We start from the raw sequence: 14,205 nt of genomic DNA, 5'->3' as shown, positions 1-14,205 counted from the left end.
GCAGGACGAAGAAAAAGAATTCGCAAATGTCGTTCACCTTGTCTGTTCCGGTCGGCTGTTAAAAAAAAAAAAAATAAAAATAAGAGGATAAAGGTAAAAGATACACTTATCGCACTCGAGGAGACATTGCCTAATCCGGCGTCGAGATCACCGCGGGGTGACCTTACTCGGCATTTTCGTTTGCCACTCCACAAAATCTCGATTCATAACTACGTCGGCGACTTTCTTCCCCGCAAATGGCAGCCAGTTTCTCGCATGTCGATCGCTTGCATAACTTAAATTTTTCCGGCAGTCTATTTGTCGATGAATTGCACTTCTTCTGCACGCGGAAGCTTAAAAGTGCCTGGTTGCAAGTATCGCCCATATTTTTTTTCTTCTCGAGGCCACTTATCGTTCGATTATGAAATTTCCTGCTTTGGGGAAAGGGTTCCAAGTGAATACTGATTAACAAATTGTTTTTACTGTGCCAGATATGAAGACATTGTTAGAGCAAAATGACGGGTAATGAGCATTATGATTCGCGGACTCCAAGAATTACTAATGTTTTTGAGGTGTCACGGGGTGATCAATTCCTTCTGTAATTGATGACTCCTATAACAGTTATGTAAATACAGCATGGCACGGTGAAATTGCATCACGGTTATGTAACTATTACATAAATGTTGCACGCGTGTTTTCCGATCAAATTGACTGGACGCGTTTAATTGTAAATTCAAAACCTGCATTCGGCGAGGGAGCAAAGTGAATGGTGGCCAGAATTCATATCCAAAATTCCGCATGTGGAGTGTACGTCTTAACCTATGCACAGTTAATGACGTAACGTGGGCGTACATCATCCAATTTCTGTCCAAACCAGCTAAGGACGCATCAGGTAACTCGACTCTAGTGAAAATGCCCAAAGTGAGCACCTACCGCGACTCTGTACCTTTTGCGATAGTAAAAATTTCAGATACGTCGCGTGAGACTACCCGACCAGAAATATCGCGTCGAATAACGAGATCTCGACCGAGTTTTTTCATCCTGAAGATTTCACATTTTCACTCGGAGGATACAGAATCGGGTAAATAAACTCACGTGAGGTGACAGTGCGAGAAATGAGCACTCTCGCCAAAAATACAGAATCGACCCTCTATGTGTATGTGGAACTTCCATGACTGCGAATATAAGTTCCACTTTCTGATACTAATCACGTGACAGTGTCCATGGTTTGAAATCAAAAGCTGCGAGTTAGATAAAACCACTTTTACGTATATTCATAAGGCGACAGAGTCTGGGTCAAATAAAACACCTCATTGCTTATAATCCGAGCTAGACACGAATTTATGGGTATATAATGTCGCACGTGTCAGGCCTCGCGTTCTGGTGGCCGACATCTGCGCGTTGTCCACTTTTTCTCCCCTCGAATTAACGATCTTGATCTTTGATTCTCGATCGACTTTGCATCGAAAAGCCCCCCGCAAGGCGGGCGAGCTAGACGCTCACCTTGGCTTATATGTTAATCGATCAATGATGGCGATTAAAGATCCACTTATTAAGGTTCCTCCCGGCCTGGCAGGCTTCGATTTTGGCACGCCCGAAGGTAACTACCGGATATCGCGATGGCGGCCTCGACACAAAACCCATTAATGTCGCCGTTTATGTTCTCCGACAGACACGAAAACGACGTGCTGAAAAATTAAACCACCCTTCCGCCTGCTTCGAAGGATATCGAGGGTATTGCGACAGCGCCGCAGCGGCCATCTTTGTTTCTCGATGTTTTCCTACATTGAAACGATTTCGCTTGTCCATTTTCGTCGGGTCGTCAAAATTGCTTATCAAGATTGCAAGACTACCTCTTTGATCCGATCGATTCTTAAAGAAAAGAGTCTAATCCTCCATTCTGCTCTATCGCTTTCGAAAGATATAGAAGCCATTGCGACAGCGCGATTACCCTTCCGCGATAACGCCCCGGCGGCCATATTTACTTTTCGACGCTTTCCGAGATTGAAACGACCCTACACATCAACATTTGCCGAGTCGTCGAAATAGCTATTCAAGATTTTCAAGAGCGGTGGGCGACCTCTTTGACCCGAAAGTCCTTGATGGACGTTTCCGCGATGGCGAATATGCCATTGAATATTCACGCGGTGCCTTCTGTTTATCAATTCATTTACCATATCTCATTGAGATTAATTATTACATCAGAAATGATTTCGGAGATTATTCCCGAAGGATGTTTCCGAGATATCGATTGTGGGATCAAGCTAGGAATTTAAGACAAGCCAGAATACCATTTAATATATGGTAAGTTTAAATCCTCAGATTTTATTAATATTAATTATCCTATCTCCGTATTTAATTTCAAGGATCATTCCCAGTGTACAATTTCCTTAGCATCGGAAGTTCTATGAAATTTTAAATTTATGGAGGAAGTCTTGTTAATGAATGACACGTTACTCTATAAACATAAAGACGTTCTGCGCAAAAGGAACAAGAAAAAGGGAAGAATGATAAATAACGACGCCACGTCAAGATTGATTATCATATCTGAATAGGTGCCGAAGATGATTTCAGGGATCACAGAGAATACCTCTTCCGACATGTTTGAACGGCGTGACTTTTGACACTCGAATGAATGGGATATGCTGTTTTTTTTTTAACGTCAGAGGCCTACACAAGTTTTTGGGTGACGATCAGTATGCATTAACATTCCGGCTACGTAAACGAACCTCTTTTTACCCCTTCTTGGAGCTTCGAGTATCTCGTGCCGAATACAATTACTCACTCGTTAAAATTACTATTAAACGTGCGATTACTTATTTCGTGGACCTCTTACTCAGGAAGTTCATATGAGCACTTGTTATCACGAAAATACGCACCTCGTTTAGTGAAAGAGAAGCCGACCAGACGACAAAGATAGAATTAGGGGATTAAATCCTTTCGACCTATGCGGACTTTTTGTTTGTGGAAGAAAAAAATAGTGATAATCAGTGATTTCCTACGACCCATTATTACTCCTTTTTAAGAAATTCTCACGGGCAGAGAAATAAATTCTCTGCTTCGAAGGAGGAGGTTAAATGTCCACGTTAAATGTTAACCGCAATTTTGAGTTTTTTTTAAAGTGCGATTTATTTCCGCGAACTCTTTCTTCAATTGTTTGTTTTGTCGATAAAATTTATGCATGAAAACGGTTCAATTTAAGGAATTTAATCCTTTCCACCTACGCAGCTTCTTTTAAGGAAAAAAAACTGGGACGATCAGCGATTTCTGATAATCTATTATTATTCCTTTCCGCGAGTTTCTCACGAGTAAAGTTGGGACAAATTTTCTAATTCGAGAAACGTTCAATTATCGAGAAATGTTAAATGTCATTTTGAATTGGTCTTCTCAGTTGTGATTTATTTCCAGCAACGTTTTGTTCAATGTTTACCTTGTCGGTAGATTTAATTCATTGCTAATCTGGTAGTAAAGTTGAATTTAAGAAATAAAGTCTTTACCATTTATGTAAATTTCTCCTTTAAGAAAAAAAAAAACAAATAATTCTCATTCGTTTCTCAGGAACAGAGTAGAGAAATAAATTCGATTCCTCGAGGAGCGCTTGAATATTCAAATTAAATGTTAGACACCATTTTAAGCTTGATTTTCAAACGCAATTTATTTCCACTAACTATTCATTCAATTTTTCACTTTGTCAACAGAATTAAATCACCGCCTGATAGCAAAGACAAGATTAAGAGATAAAATCTTTCCCAATTAAAGATTTCTTCCGAGGAAATTCGTGATCGGTGGTTTTTATAAATCTTTTAGGTAGAATTACTATTCTAGGGCTTCTCACGTGTAAAGTCTGGAAATAAATTGGCCATCTCGAAGAACATCCGGATATTTACGTTAATTTGTTACATGCTATTTTAAGCTTGCTTTTCGAGCGCGATTTATCTCCACTAACATTCCCTTGAAATTTTCAACCGATCGGCAGAATTAAATCACCGTCAAAGACGCAATCAAAAGAGATACCGCCTCATCTGCTTTCCGTTCACTCACGCGGTCACCTGATTAAATGACCTCATGAAAAATTATTAACAAATGCTACTAAATATCGCACTATTTAAAAAAAACTATGGAAAACATGAGATAGAAATGTACAGATTATAGGAATTTTTCCGATCAATTGTATTATCGTTACTTATCCCACTGTAAATAGATAGCGGTCATGTCCTCCAATTTGCTCGCATCGTTTAATTGCGCGATTGCAGTAACTGTCACGTAATAACAAATAATCACAGAGTTTCTTGATAATGAGTTCACCCTGGTATGCAGAAACAATCTGACCTTGCACACTAAAATTGTTGCCGATCGAGCCGGTATTGATAATAGTATTAATAGTACTCGGGAAAATCGCCATTTTGAATGATTAAACGATTTCCCAAGAACGTGAGATTAATTTACACCGATTAAGTGATAATGACAGGCCGATTTAACACCTTGTCAAATGGTCGAGAAAACGAACTGCTTCGATCTTGGAATAATCGTTGGCATGTGGATATTTAAAAGCCCCGTAGTTAATGCATAAACGATGGAGGATTATTTATTCACTGCACTGGTGACATTAGATGAATAATGTACTACTGAACAAAGACAGTCATTTTTAACTGCGATGTAATTGTAGTGGACGGACTCATTTACTCATTTGTTTGTGCAAAATGTCATCTCATTATTCAGGATTTATTTAATTATTGTATAATCCCGCGTTTACACGACTTCTCGACTAAATTAGATGTCAAAGCACGAAATAAACGAGACAAGCCAGTTGTTATCGTTACCATTCCAGATGATTTTAATAGCTAATGGCTCAATTATGAGTCCACCTGAGTGTGAAAAAAAAAAATTAATAATCTCGAGGAAAAAATCAAGACTTACGGATTCTTGGAGGAGGTAATAGAGTATTTCCAATTCTGCGTCAAGGAAGGAATTAAATACAAGAATGATAACTCGAACGTGTTGAAAAAATGATTTATGCTATGAGAGACTAATGAGGCTATAAAATATTCCTGTCGTCGAAAAAACAAGAGAACATAAAAAATACTAATCAGAAATTATGTCCACTTCTTCGAGCAGTAGACGTATTTGAGTCGTCAATCGATTGGAATCATTATATGTTGATTAACATATTAATGGCACATATTACAACATCGAAATTTAATTTTTGCTATAATAATTCGACTTCTATTATAGAAGTGTGAAGACAACCATTACCTATTGTAATTGAATTATATGTTATCAGTTCAGATATATGTGTGTAAACGAGACGTAAATATCTGCGAAATGGTTTTAGACTTCGTACATATTTATCGACATTATTACTAGTAAACAACTTTCTTCCAGTTGTATCAATTCCTACGCAATTCTCGTGACGTTAATCTCTAAGATTTGTCAACGATAAGGGACGACGAACAATACTTATCATAATATCCTCGCAAATAGTCATATCGGTGACCTGAACGGCATTATAAACATTCTGCGTTAATCAAGTCCCATTACGAGGGAAAAAAATGAGAGGCTAAGGCTACAATAGAGACGTCAGGGAATAATAATCTGAAAAAGAGACGAATAAATGAGAATCCGATCGGGCCAAGGAACGCAACCGGCCATCACGGAGCAAAATCACCTTTTTCTTCATTTTTTTGATCCATTGTCAAGTGTGTGCCGAGGTTCAAGGTGATGCAAAAAGAGAAGAACGCGAGAGTCTCGAGATCCACGACATCCTAATTTATTACACGTAATCCTTGCTTGGATGGTCAATGACGTAAACCTGAAGACCCGAGGAATTCCTTTCATACGATTTTTATTTTGCTTCCTCATATGACGTCAAGTTCGCAGGGTGCAAACGCCCACGTTGAGTGTTATCGAAGTACTAAATGTAGAGTGAAGTGATTCTAGGGGGCATAAATTTTAGGTGAAGTCATCACACCCAAGAGGAATTCTAAAGGTGTCTATGAGGTTTTATATTATTTTCTAATTTTTTGTCAGGATGAGGACCTGAAGAATTTCATTCAATTGATTTTTTTACCTTCCTCTCGTGACGTAAAGTTGTCAGGGTGCAAATGTCTAAGTTGAGTGTTATTAAAGTACTACATGTAAAGTGAAGTGATTTTGGGTGGCATCAATTTTAGGTGAAGTTATCACAGTGAAGAGGAATTCTAAAGATGTCTACGAGGTTTTATATTATTGTCTAATTTTTTTTTCTTTCAGGTAGAGGACATGAAGAATTCAATTGAATTGATTTTTTTTGCCTTCCTCTCGTGACGTAAAGTTCGCAAGGTGCAAACGTCTAAGATAAGTGTTATCAAAGTACCAAATGTAGAGTGATGTGATTTCAGGTGGAGTGATCATCATTCGCGTGAAGTCACCTCCCTCAAGAGGGATCTTAAACATGTCTATGAATTTTTACATTACCTTTCAAATTTTTTCCCAGAAATAACACTCCAAGAACTCCTTTCAAACGATGTTTACTTTTCCTTCCTCTCGTGGCGTATGATTCGTAAAGCATAATCATCAAAATTAATTGATTTTAGACTGTTTGAACGACACACGTGGAGGTATCATTATTCTCAAGTCGTCCATGAATTTATAAATTGTTTTTAATTTTTTCTTCGGGACCGAACCACGGCACATTTTATTCAAATGATTTTCTACCCTTCTCTTGTAACGTAAACCTAGCAGAGCCTAAATATTTATACCGAGTGTCATTGAATTACCAAATGTACGGTGGAGTGATTTTTAAACTACGCGAATGACAACAATCGACACGATTATTAATTCAAGTGAAGTCAACTCGCTGTTTACGAATCCTAAAGTTGCCTGGGAAGCTTTACGATATTTTTCATTCTTTCTTTTGGAAAAGAGTAAAAACAAAATGGGTCTCGATTTCGGGAAGGATGCACTTAGTACACTCACTTTTATACTGCTGTATCTCGATCGCTGTTCTCATGGTTGTGACCTGAATCCACGCTCCTTCTCCTGCGATTCCTTTTTTCCGCCACCTTGACTCTTAGACCCTGAAACAGTAGCATTAAGGTTCTACGATCAGTCGGAAGGAAAAAAAAAAGATCTTACGTGTAATTGTAGCACGAAACATGGACAACCTTAAACAATTACGGCCGTTCAATCGTATATTGACGCGAATGCTAATGTGTCGATAATGTATCTCGCTGGTCGATCAGCAAGATTATCCGATCAACCGAGGACTTCCAAAGCTCGGACAATAATATTTTCCCCTTGTTCCCATTTTTTTATGACCCTCCATTGGATGAATCTTCGTCTTAATCTATACATTTTTTAAGTCCAACATGATTTTTCCGGAAAAACTGAATATACCACTCCTCTTAACTAAGGAATTTACATATAAATTGGAGATTCATAAACATAATTTGTACAAATTTATATCAATTGTAAATAAATAAGCAAATAACTCGTTAATATCTGAAGTTGAATATTTTCAAAATATTCTGTTCGAATAGGAGAAATTGGGTTGCTAAGGGTTATTGATATTTAGTCGGCACCTTTGACAGGGTAATTTTGACATTTTCGGTCCTACTGTAGTTTCGTAACATATTTTGTCACTCCCGTTTGCAGAATTACGTCACGGGCAGCTTCCTATGTAGTAACCGTGGAAAATTATCTAACCGTTAGTCGGTCGAAACTTTCCTTTTCTCAATCTTTCACGTCGCTTTGGAAGTAGTACAGACTGAATTAACCACCTGTATATTCAGGGTCAATGTGAAAGTCTGGACCCAAATTGGGATGACCATGTCGACATATATTCGACTTTCTGTGACCGTACAACCTTTTCGCGGAATTTAATATCTATCGAGTGATTTTATCTTCCTATGCGAAAAAAATGCAATTGTCCCAAAAAATGAAGATCTAAAAAAAAAATACTTTTAGAGCAATAGTGAAAAATTAAATACTGACATAAATTTCAAGACCCAAGGGCGTGAAAAACATAAGATGGAAAAATTACAAATTAAAAACTATATAAATACACGTAACATTGTATATTTACCATATTAGTGATTTTCTACTTGAATTAAATGTAATGTAACATTGTAATTTCCAATTAACTTATCTTAGACGTCGAATGTGATATTAGAGACAATGTTATTTTACTGCAATTTATTGTAGCATCGAAATAACCAATGATTATGTAAATTTCCATGAGCATTTTTATCAGTCCACGATTCTGTTTAACTGATGGACTTTTTTCAATCATGTGCAATGCTAATTGTATTTCAATGATACAAGCTGTATATATTTCACGGAGAAAAAGGTGCAATTCGTGGGAACTCTTTAAAAGGCGTTTATAAATAATTACCGCTGTTTCTGAGAGTGAAAAACCTGATATGTGACCTGAAGAAAAAAATTCGAGATGTATTTCACTTTTAAGTATTATCGTGTAGCGTATTAATTGACGTATCTGTTTCTCCTCAGGAATAACATTGTGTGGTAAAGCAAGTTCTCTTCTCCTTATTTAATTGCATCTTTTCCTGACTTAACGATGAAGATCACATCCACGAGATCGAACGATTAAAAAGTATTTCTTGGATTTAAGGGGCCGGTTTTAATATCGCGTACGCATATATTTATGAATTAAAAGTATAACCACTCAAATATTGAAAAATCCAGACATCTAAGAAATCAATAATTTGATAATTCATTCAATATACTACAAATATCAAAAGATATTAAAAGAGGTAGTGATTCAGTAACTGGATAATCCAATAATGTAATAATTCAATATTTCAAGGATTCAAAAGTTAGTAAATTCTTGATGTTTTGTCAAAGCGAGAGAGTCATCATTTTCTTGCCGGCGATTCCTGCAATTTTAACGCGATGATTCGTCGTTAAACGAGTAGCATTCCAAAGTGTTTTCCTAATCAAATTTGAATTTCCATGCGAAGTTTCAACACGAAGGAAGATAGTGCTAAGGAGGATAAATGTTATTTTGGAGATCCCGTTAACATTTTCTAACAGTCGCTGCATCATCGAGAAATCATCTGGCCGTCAATGAGTTAATTTCGATAAGACTCACGTCTTGCATAATAGCGGAAAACAATAAATCGTTCATTCACTTGCAGTTCCGTTGTCCAATGATTACGATAAGTTGACACATATTATCGAACGCGATTAAATACAAATATTAATCATGACAGCAGGACTGCTTTGGAGTAATCTTGACTTTGACTGTCTGTTGCGATTGAAATTGTTGTCATAATTAATATTATATAACTGCATTATTTGCATTTTGAAATTTCCGATTTATTATTGCCGAATTAAAAAGCTGATAAGGGACTTACAATAGCCTTGTTTTGATGCATGCACTTGGTGGCAACAAGATTATTAAAACGAGACTCGTACGATATAGTATCTCTCTTCATGAATGATTTAATGACTATCTATCGCTTTTCCCCCGAAATACTTCCCATTAAAGTGTCAATGACCGACGGCAATAATAAGTAATAGTCAAGCGATAAGGAACACTCTCTACAATTTTTTTTATCCATACCATCATAGATACTTTTCATTGTTACCATTTTAAGGAAAGAAATCCGGAAATAATTCGATCACTCGTCTACTGAAGAATTTAATTATGAATAATTTAAGAAATTATCTCAGTCATTGTAAAATTGATTAGGCGAGGACAATTAATTTAATTGTATCAGGAGGTAATTTAGACATTTATATCGACACCTTACGCTGCTTGGATTTTAAGGAAATTATGCCGAGAATAAGGAGATCATTATCTTCTATAATTTATAATTAATGTAGAATTTAAGTGTAGATGAAAATAAAACAAATATTACATATTGCGAAATTGACGAGACGAGGTTAATTGAGTTAATTTTACCAGGAGTTAATTTAACAACCAGTTACGAATCTCTGTTTGGGTTAACTCGTGTCTTATCAATCCGATGTTAAATATAACAAAGTTTACAAGTAAGCTGGATTACGATTTTTAAATCTCGTAGCTGATAGAGAATTGTGAAAGAGATTAATCACATGTTGTATATTAAGGCGGCTGTGCTTTAGTTTGATACATTAATTAATGTATTATGACGAATGTCATTCTTATATCGAACATTAACTTTGATCCTCGTGTCTGTTTACATTATGAAATTTTTATTTTTAACTCTCAGACCAAAACGTCTCAACATTGAAAGAAATGAATGGCTGATAGGTTATCCTTGAATAGCGATAAGAATTTCTTAAATTGCCTCTCTCTCTTTTTTTTTAACAGCTGATAGAGAAACGTGAATGATAGTCACATGTCGATATTAGACATATCTCGAATATTTCCGGAAATTCTTCGTTTTATCGACAAAAATAAAACCTCGATATCTGGAGAATGAAATTTTTAAAACTAAACATTTTTCAATGATTTAGCTCTCGTAATTTGTATTGCAGTTAAAAGGGAAATGGAAGATGAAACAGTCTTACGGTGCAATTTATCAATTTTGTAATAAAATAACGTTTAATAAAGCACTCACGAAATTTTGTCATCGTAAAGGAGAAAATGTTTTACGAAACAATTTATGAATTCGAGTGCCGGATAGGAATTTTCAAAAACACATTTGCGTTGTCAAAGTTCGATTCTAAAATCGTGAGTTATCGCAGAAAGATGCCCGGCTACAAACGTACGTTTAAAATGCGATAAATCATGATGTAAATGTCAAATTTTCAATCCCAAGTCCGGAGATATCGATTAGACAGGTAATCATTGTTGCAAAAACGCAAATTTCCTTTAACAATTTAGATATTTATCGCCATTTGTATAATCGTATTCAACGCTGGTAGGGAGGAAAGGAAGAGATGAACCCTCTTTTTATTTCCTGATTGGCAAAAAAAAAGAAACACGGAAGATGATATAGTGTCGAATTGCGTGATATCACGAGAAGCAAAATTGCCGATTATGCTATCCAGTAAGCTCGATGCCGAGAAAAAAGGAACTTCATGGTATAATTATTAGTGCTGAAACGAAGCAAGACGGCTTCAAACAGCTAGTTAAAAATATGCATCCAGAATTTATACTTATAGGAAGAAAAAAAAAACAATTCGTACCTATTAATGACGTGTGCTCGATGAGAAATAAAGCGGGTAATAAAGATTTCTTAGAACGACACATGCTAAAAAAATACCCACTGACCTTACCGGAACTTCGATAAGCGATAAACTTTTTCTGATACAAATCTAAAGTTCATAAAGGTGTTATTGAGAGTGACATAATTTTTTACGGAAGAAATTCAATAACGGCACGTAGACACGGCGTGACCTTTTAATCGTAATCTTACTCCGAGTTCAAAAATGTGTTTTTAGTTCTTTCACGTAAAAATGTATCTCCTGGAAAAGTTCAACATTAAAAATGGAGAAATTGAAGTCTTAGAAATCCAACGTCAGATGTTAAAGAATAAAAATTGAAGAGAGTAAAACAAGAACTCAGAATGGCGAGATTCACTTTTATTTATTCTTTATATTTCACTTATTATCTCATTTTCTCGTTCGAGTGAAGAAACTGTTTAACTGGACACAGATACTTTTTCCAGTTTTCAGTGATTCTTTTTTTCTTGTTAAATCAAGGAAAATAAAGGTCATCAAGGAGATTCAATGATGGACACCTCTTATCAAACACGTCGATCGTCGTTATCATGTCACACATCGCGAGAAGAGCAGTCTTTGACAAGATGCACGGTACTTATTTACGACAGACGCTTAGAAAACGGATATTAAGTATTTCTTGCAGGACTGCATGCCGCGAAGATATCTATCGACCTTCCAGCGAATGTCATGAACAAAATCCTTGTCACGATAGATATCAAGTCTCGAGAGCCATGGATTGACAAAAACTAATTTACGATATAATCGCTGGAAGTGCCATCGAATAAAAGAACATAAAGGTACACAGGTCGCGGATGCAATGTCTAAAATTAGTCTCCATGAACATGATCGACAGCTATGAACAAGAGTGATGAAAAAAATCCAATCGATAATTGCAACGCCGCAAGAATGTGTTTCCCAATTAAAAAAAAGAAAAGAATCCGCGATAAATTGTAGAATTATTGCCACAAATGCGGTATGTGTGATTTATCGCAATATTTACAGGAAGTCCCTATCTCGGTCGATCCGATTTTTCCTCTTTTTTTTGTATAAAGTAAACGTGTGCAACTTTTTTTTTTTTATTATCCGGGATAATAAAAGCCGATAATTACTGCGTTTTCATCTCTTGTCTCTCTCTCGTTTTTTTTTTTCTTTTTCTGTGAGTACTTGGTGTCTCAAGGAACTTGGCTCATTTCTCCGCGGACTTCGCGACCGAAGGTCGTCAAGACATTTATTCGGATTTCTGGCCGATTCGGTTGCACGACCGATTGACGAGCCTCGACCTTCTCTTCCCGAGGATTCGTCACGAGTCATTACACCGGTTCCTACTTTTCAGGAACGCACGTGACGTCTCAGGAATCGATAAAAAGTGAGAAACGAAAGCGCCGATCGAGGACGAAAATCCTCTCGAGCGAGGCCGAAGATCTCTAAGAGTTCCCATTTCCATAAAAAATGACACTTAGACATTTTTCTTTATTGGATTTCATCCCAATCAGGAAACTTTGATATCTTTGTTAAAGAGATGCCATTTATTATCATCGTCGTAAACAAATTTTGAATTTTTATTCGAATGGATGTAATGTTTATAAAGGTCATTTTATTTTTTTAAAGACATCACTTTTATGATGAATACACTTTGATAATTTTTTTTTAAGAATATCATATTTATTACAATTAATACATCAACACCTTTTTGGAGGATGTCATTTTGATCACAACCGGAACAATTAAACATTGATAAAAATTGATGTAAGTATTTTCTGGACGAACGGGTAAACTCGGCTGTAAATTCTCATGAATTCCTTTTATCGCGAGGTACAATAATTTCCTATCCCGCGATATGTTGTAATTAATCAGTATCGTTGTTTTGTACGCGATTCTTACAGTATTAATCATTTCGAACTGCGCCCCGCCTGTATTGGAAATAACGTTAAGAGATGCAAGAAGAGGAATGCATAGGAATACAAACGAAATTTCCATGACAAGTAGAATCATTATTCAAGGAAGAGCTAAGACTTGACACAGAAATTTGTCTTGAAAAGATTTAGTTACAGTCTGACTTCAACTGGTTGTAGAAAAATATTCCGGAAAATTACGGTTGATGATTGAATTTGCAAACCGAGTCCGGATCATTAAGGGTCGATTGGGCGAATGGTGATTAGCATGAAATTCCTTAGCCATGATTAGTTAATCTTGAGTTATTGCAATTCACGTTGCCCCGACAAAAGTTAAGCTAACCGAAGATTAAAATCCACTGTTTGGTACCTATCTGAAATCGGGCAATTAACCCTAATCTCGCGTTAAGTAATCCTTGATCAAGAATTCTAACTCGAAGGTCGGTGCAACTTGCCCGATATAGAAATTTCTTCTAAAATAATTTACACCACGAATGTAAATGTTGTGCAACAGGTGCTCCAAGTTCTCCTTATACCTGCACGTACCTTATAAAAAGTTAAAATTTGGTTTATAAATTTATAATGAAAAAATTAAGTTCTGGCCAGTCCAGACCCCAACGTATCAAATCACCACTGGGCAAGTTTCGTGTCAACTAGTACTTATATTTTAAATAAAATTTATATATACAACGCATATTTGTAAAAAAGGGAATTCCCACCACTCGTGGCACATAATCCAGTGTCCACGCGAAGCACTCATTTCCAAAAAATCTGTATTATGTATAAAGAAAAAAAAACAAAGGAAAGGCGAAGATTATTCGAACTCACTAAATGGATCTTCCCCGAGGAGTCCCGGCGCCGGGTGAGAAGCGCAGTCAGACACCCCGGTTGTCGCACCGCACCACAATGTAATCCCTGCCGAAATAGTTTTTCGCAAGTCCTCGAACCGGGCGAAAGCCCGAATCTCCCGTTCGAAAACTCCGAGGTGAGAGTAACTACAGAAATGACCGAAAACACGAGTCAGCGCGATCGAGCGGTGCACGCGAGTTGCATATCCGCGTCTCGAGATTAAGTGGTCTATGGTACTCGGAGCACGGAGGCCTACTGCACTCAGTTTTATACTCTCATCCAAGACGTAACCCCGGACTCTTCCTACCACTGCGCGACGGCTCGGGACTTTTGG

At 36.8% G+C, this 14,205-nt stretch overlaps 1 protein-coding gene across 1 annotated transcript in view; it reads right to left on the bottom strand.

The window, feature by feature from the left end:
* Positions 1 to 14,205, bottom strand: part of LOC105699997 (scavenger receptor class B member 1) — a 26,770-nt gene extending 12,565 nt beyond the window's left edge. The window contains exons 1-2 of the mRNA XM_012425498.2: positions 13,851 to 14,205; positions 6,934 to 7,034 (exon numbers count right to left, since the gene is read on the bottom strand). Of these exons, the coding sequence (XP_012280921.1) occupies positions 6,934 to 6,967 (34 nt within the window). The 5' untranslated portion in view covers positions 6,968 to 7,034; positions 13,851 to 14,205. The remainder of the gene's footprint in view (positions 1 to 6,933; positions 7,035 to 13,850) is intronic.

Source organism: Orussus abietinus, unplaced genomic scaffold (genome assembly GCF_000612105.2).
Source record: "Orussus abietinus isolate OABI.00-Male unplaced genomic scaffold, Oabi_2.0 scaffold76, whole genome shotgun sequence".
NCBI classification, from domain to species: Eukaryota; Metazoa; Arthropoda; class Insecta; order Hymenoptera; family Orussidae; genus Orussus; species Orussus abietinus.
The sequence above is the reverse complement of the archived record's forward strand: the minus strand, read 5'-3'. Positions and strand labels throughout refer to the sequence as shown.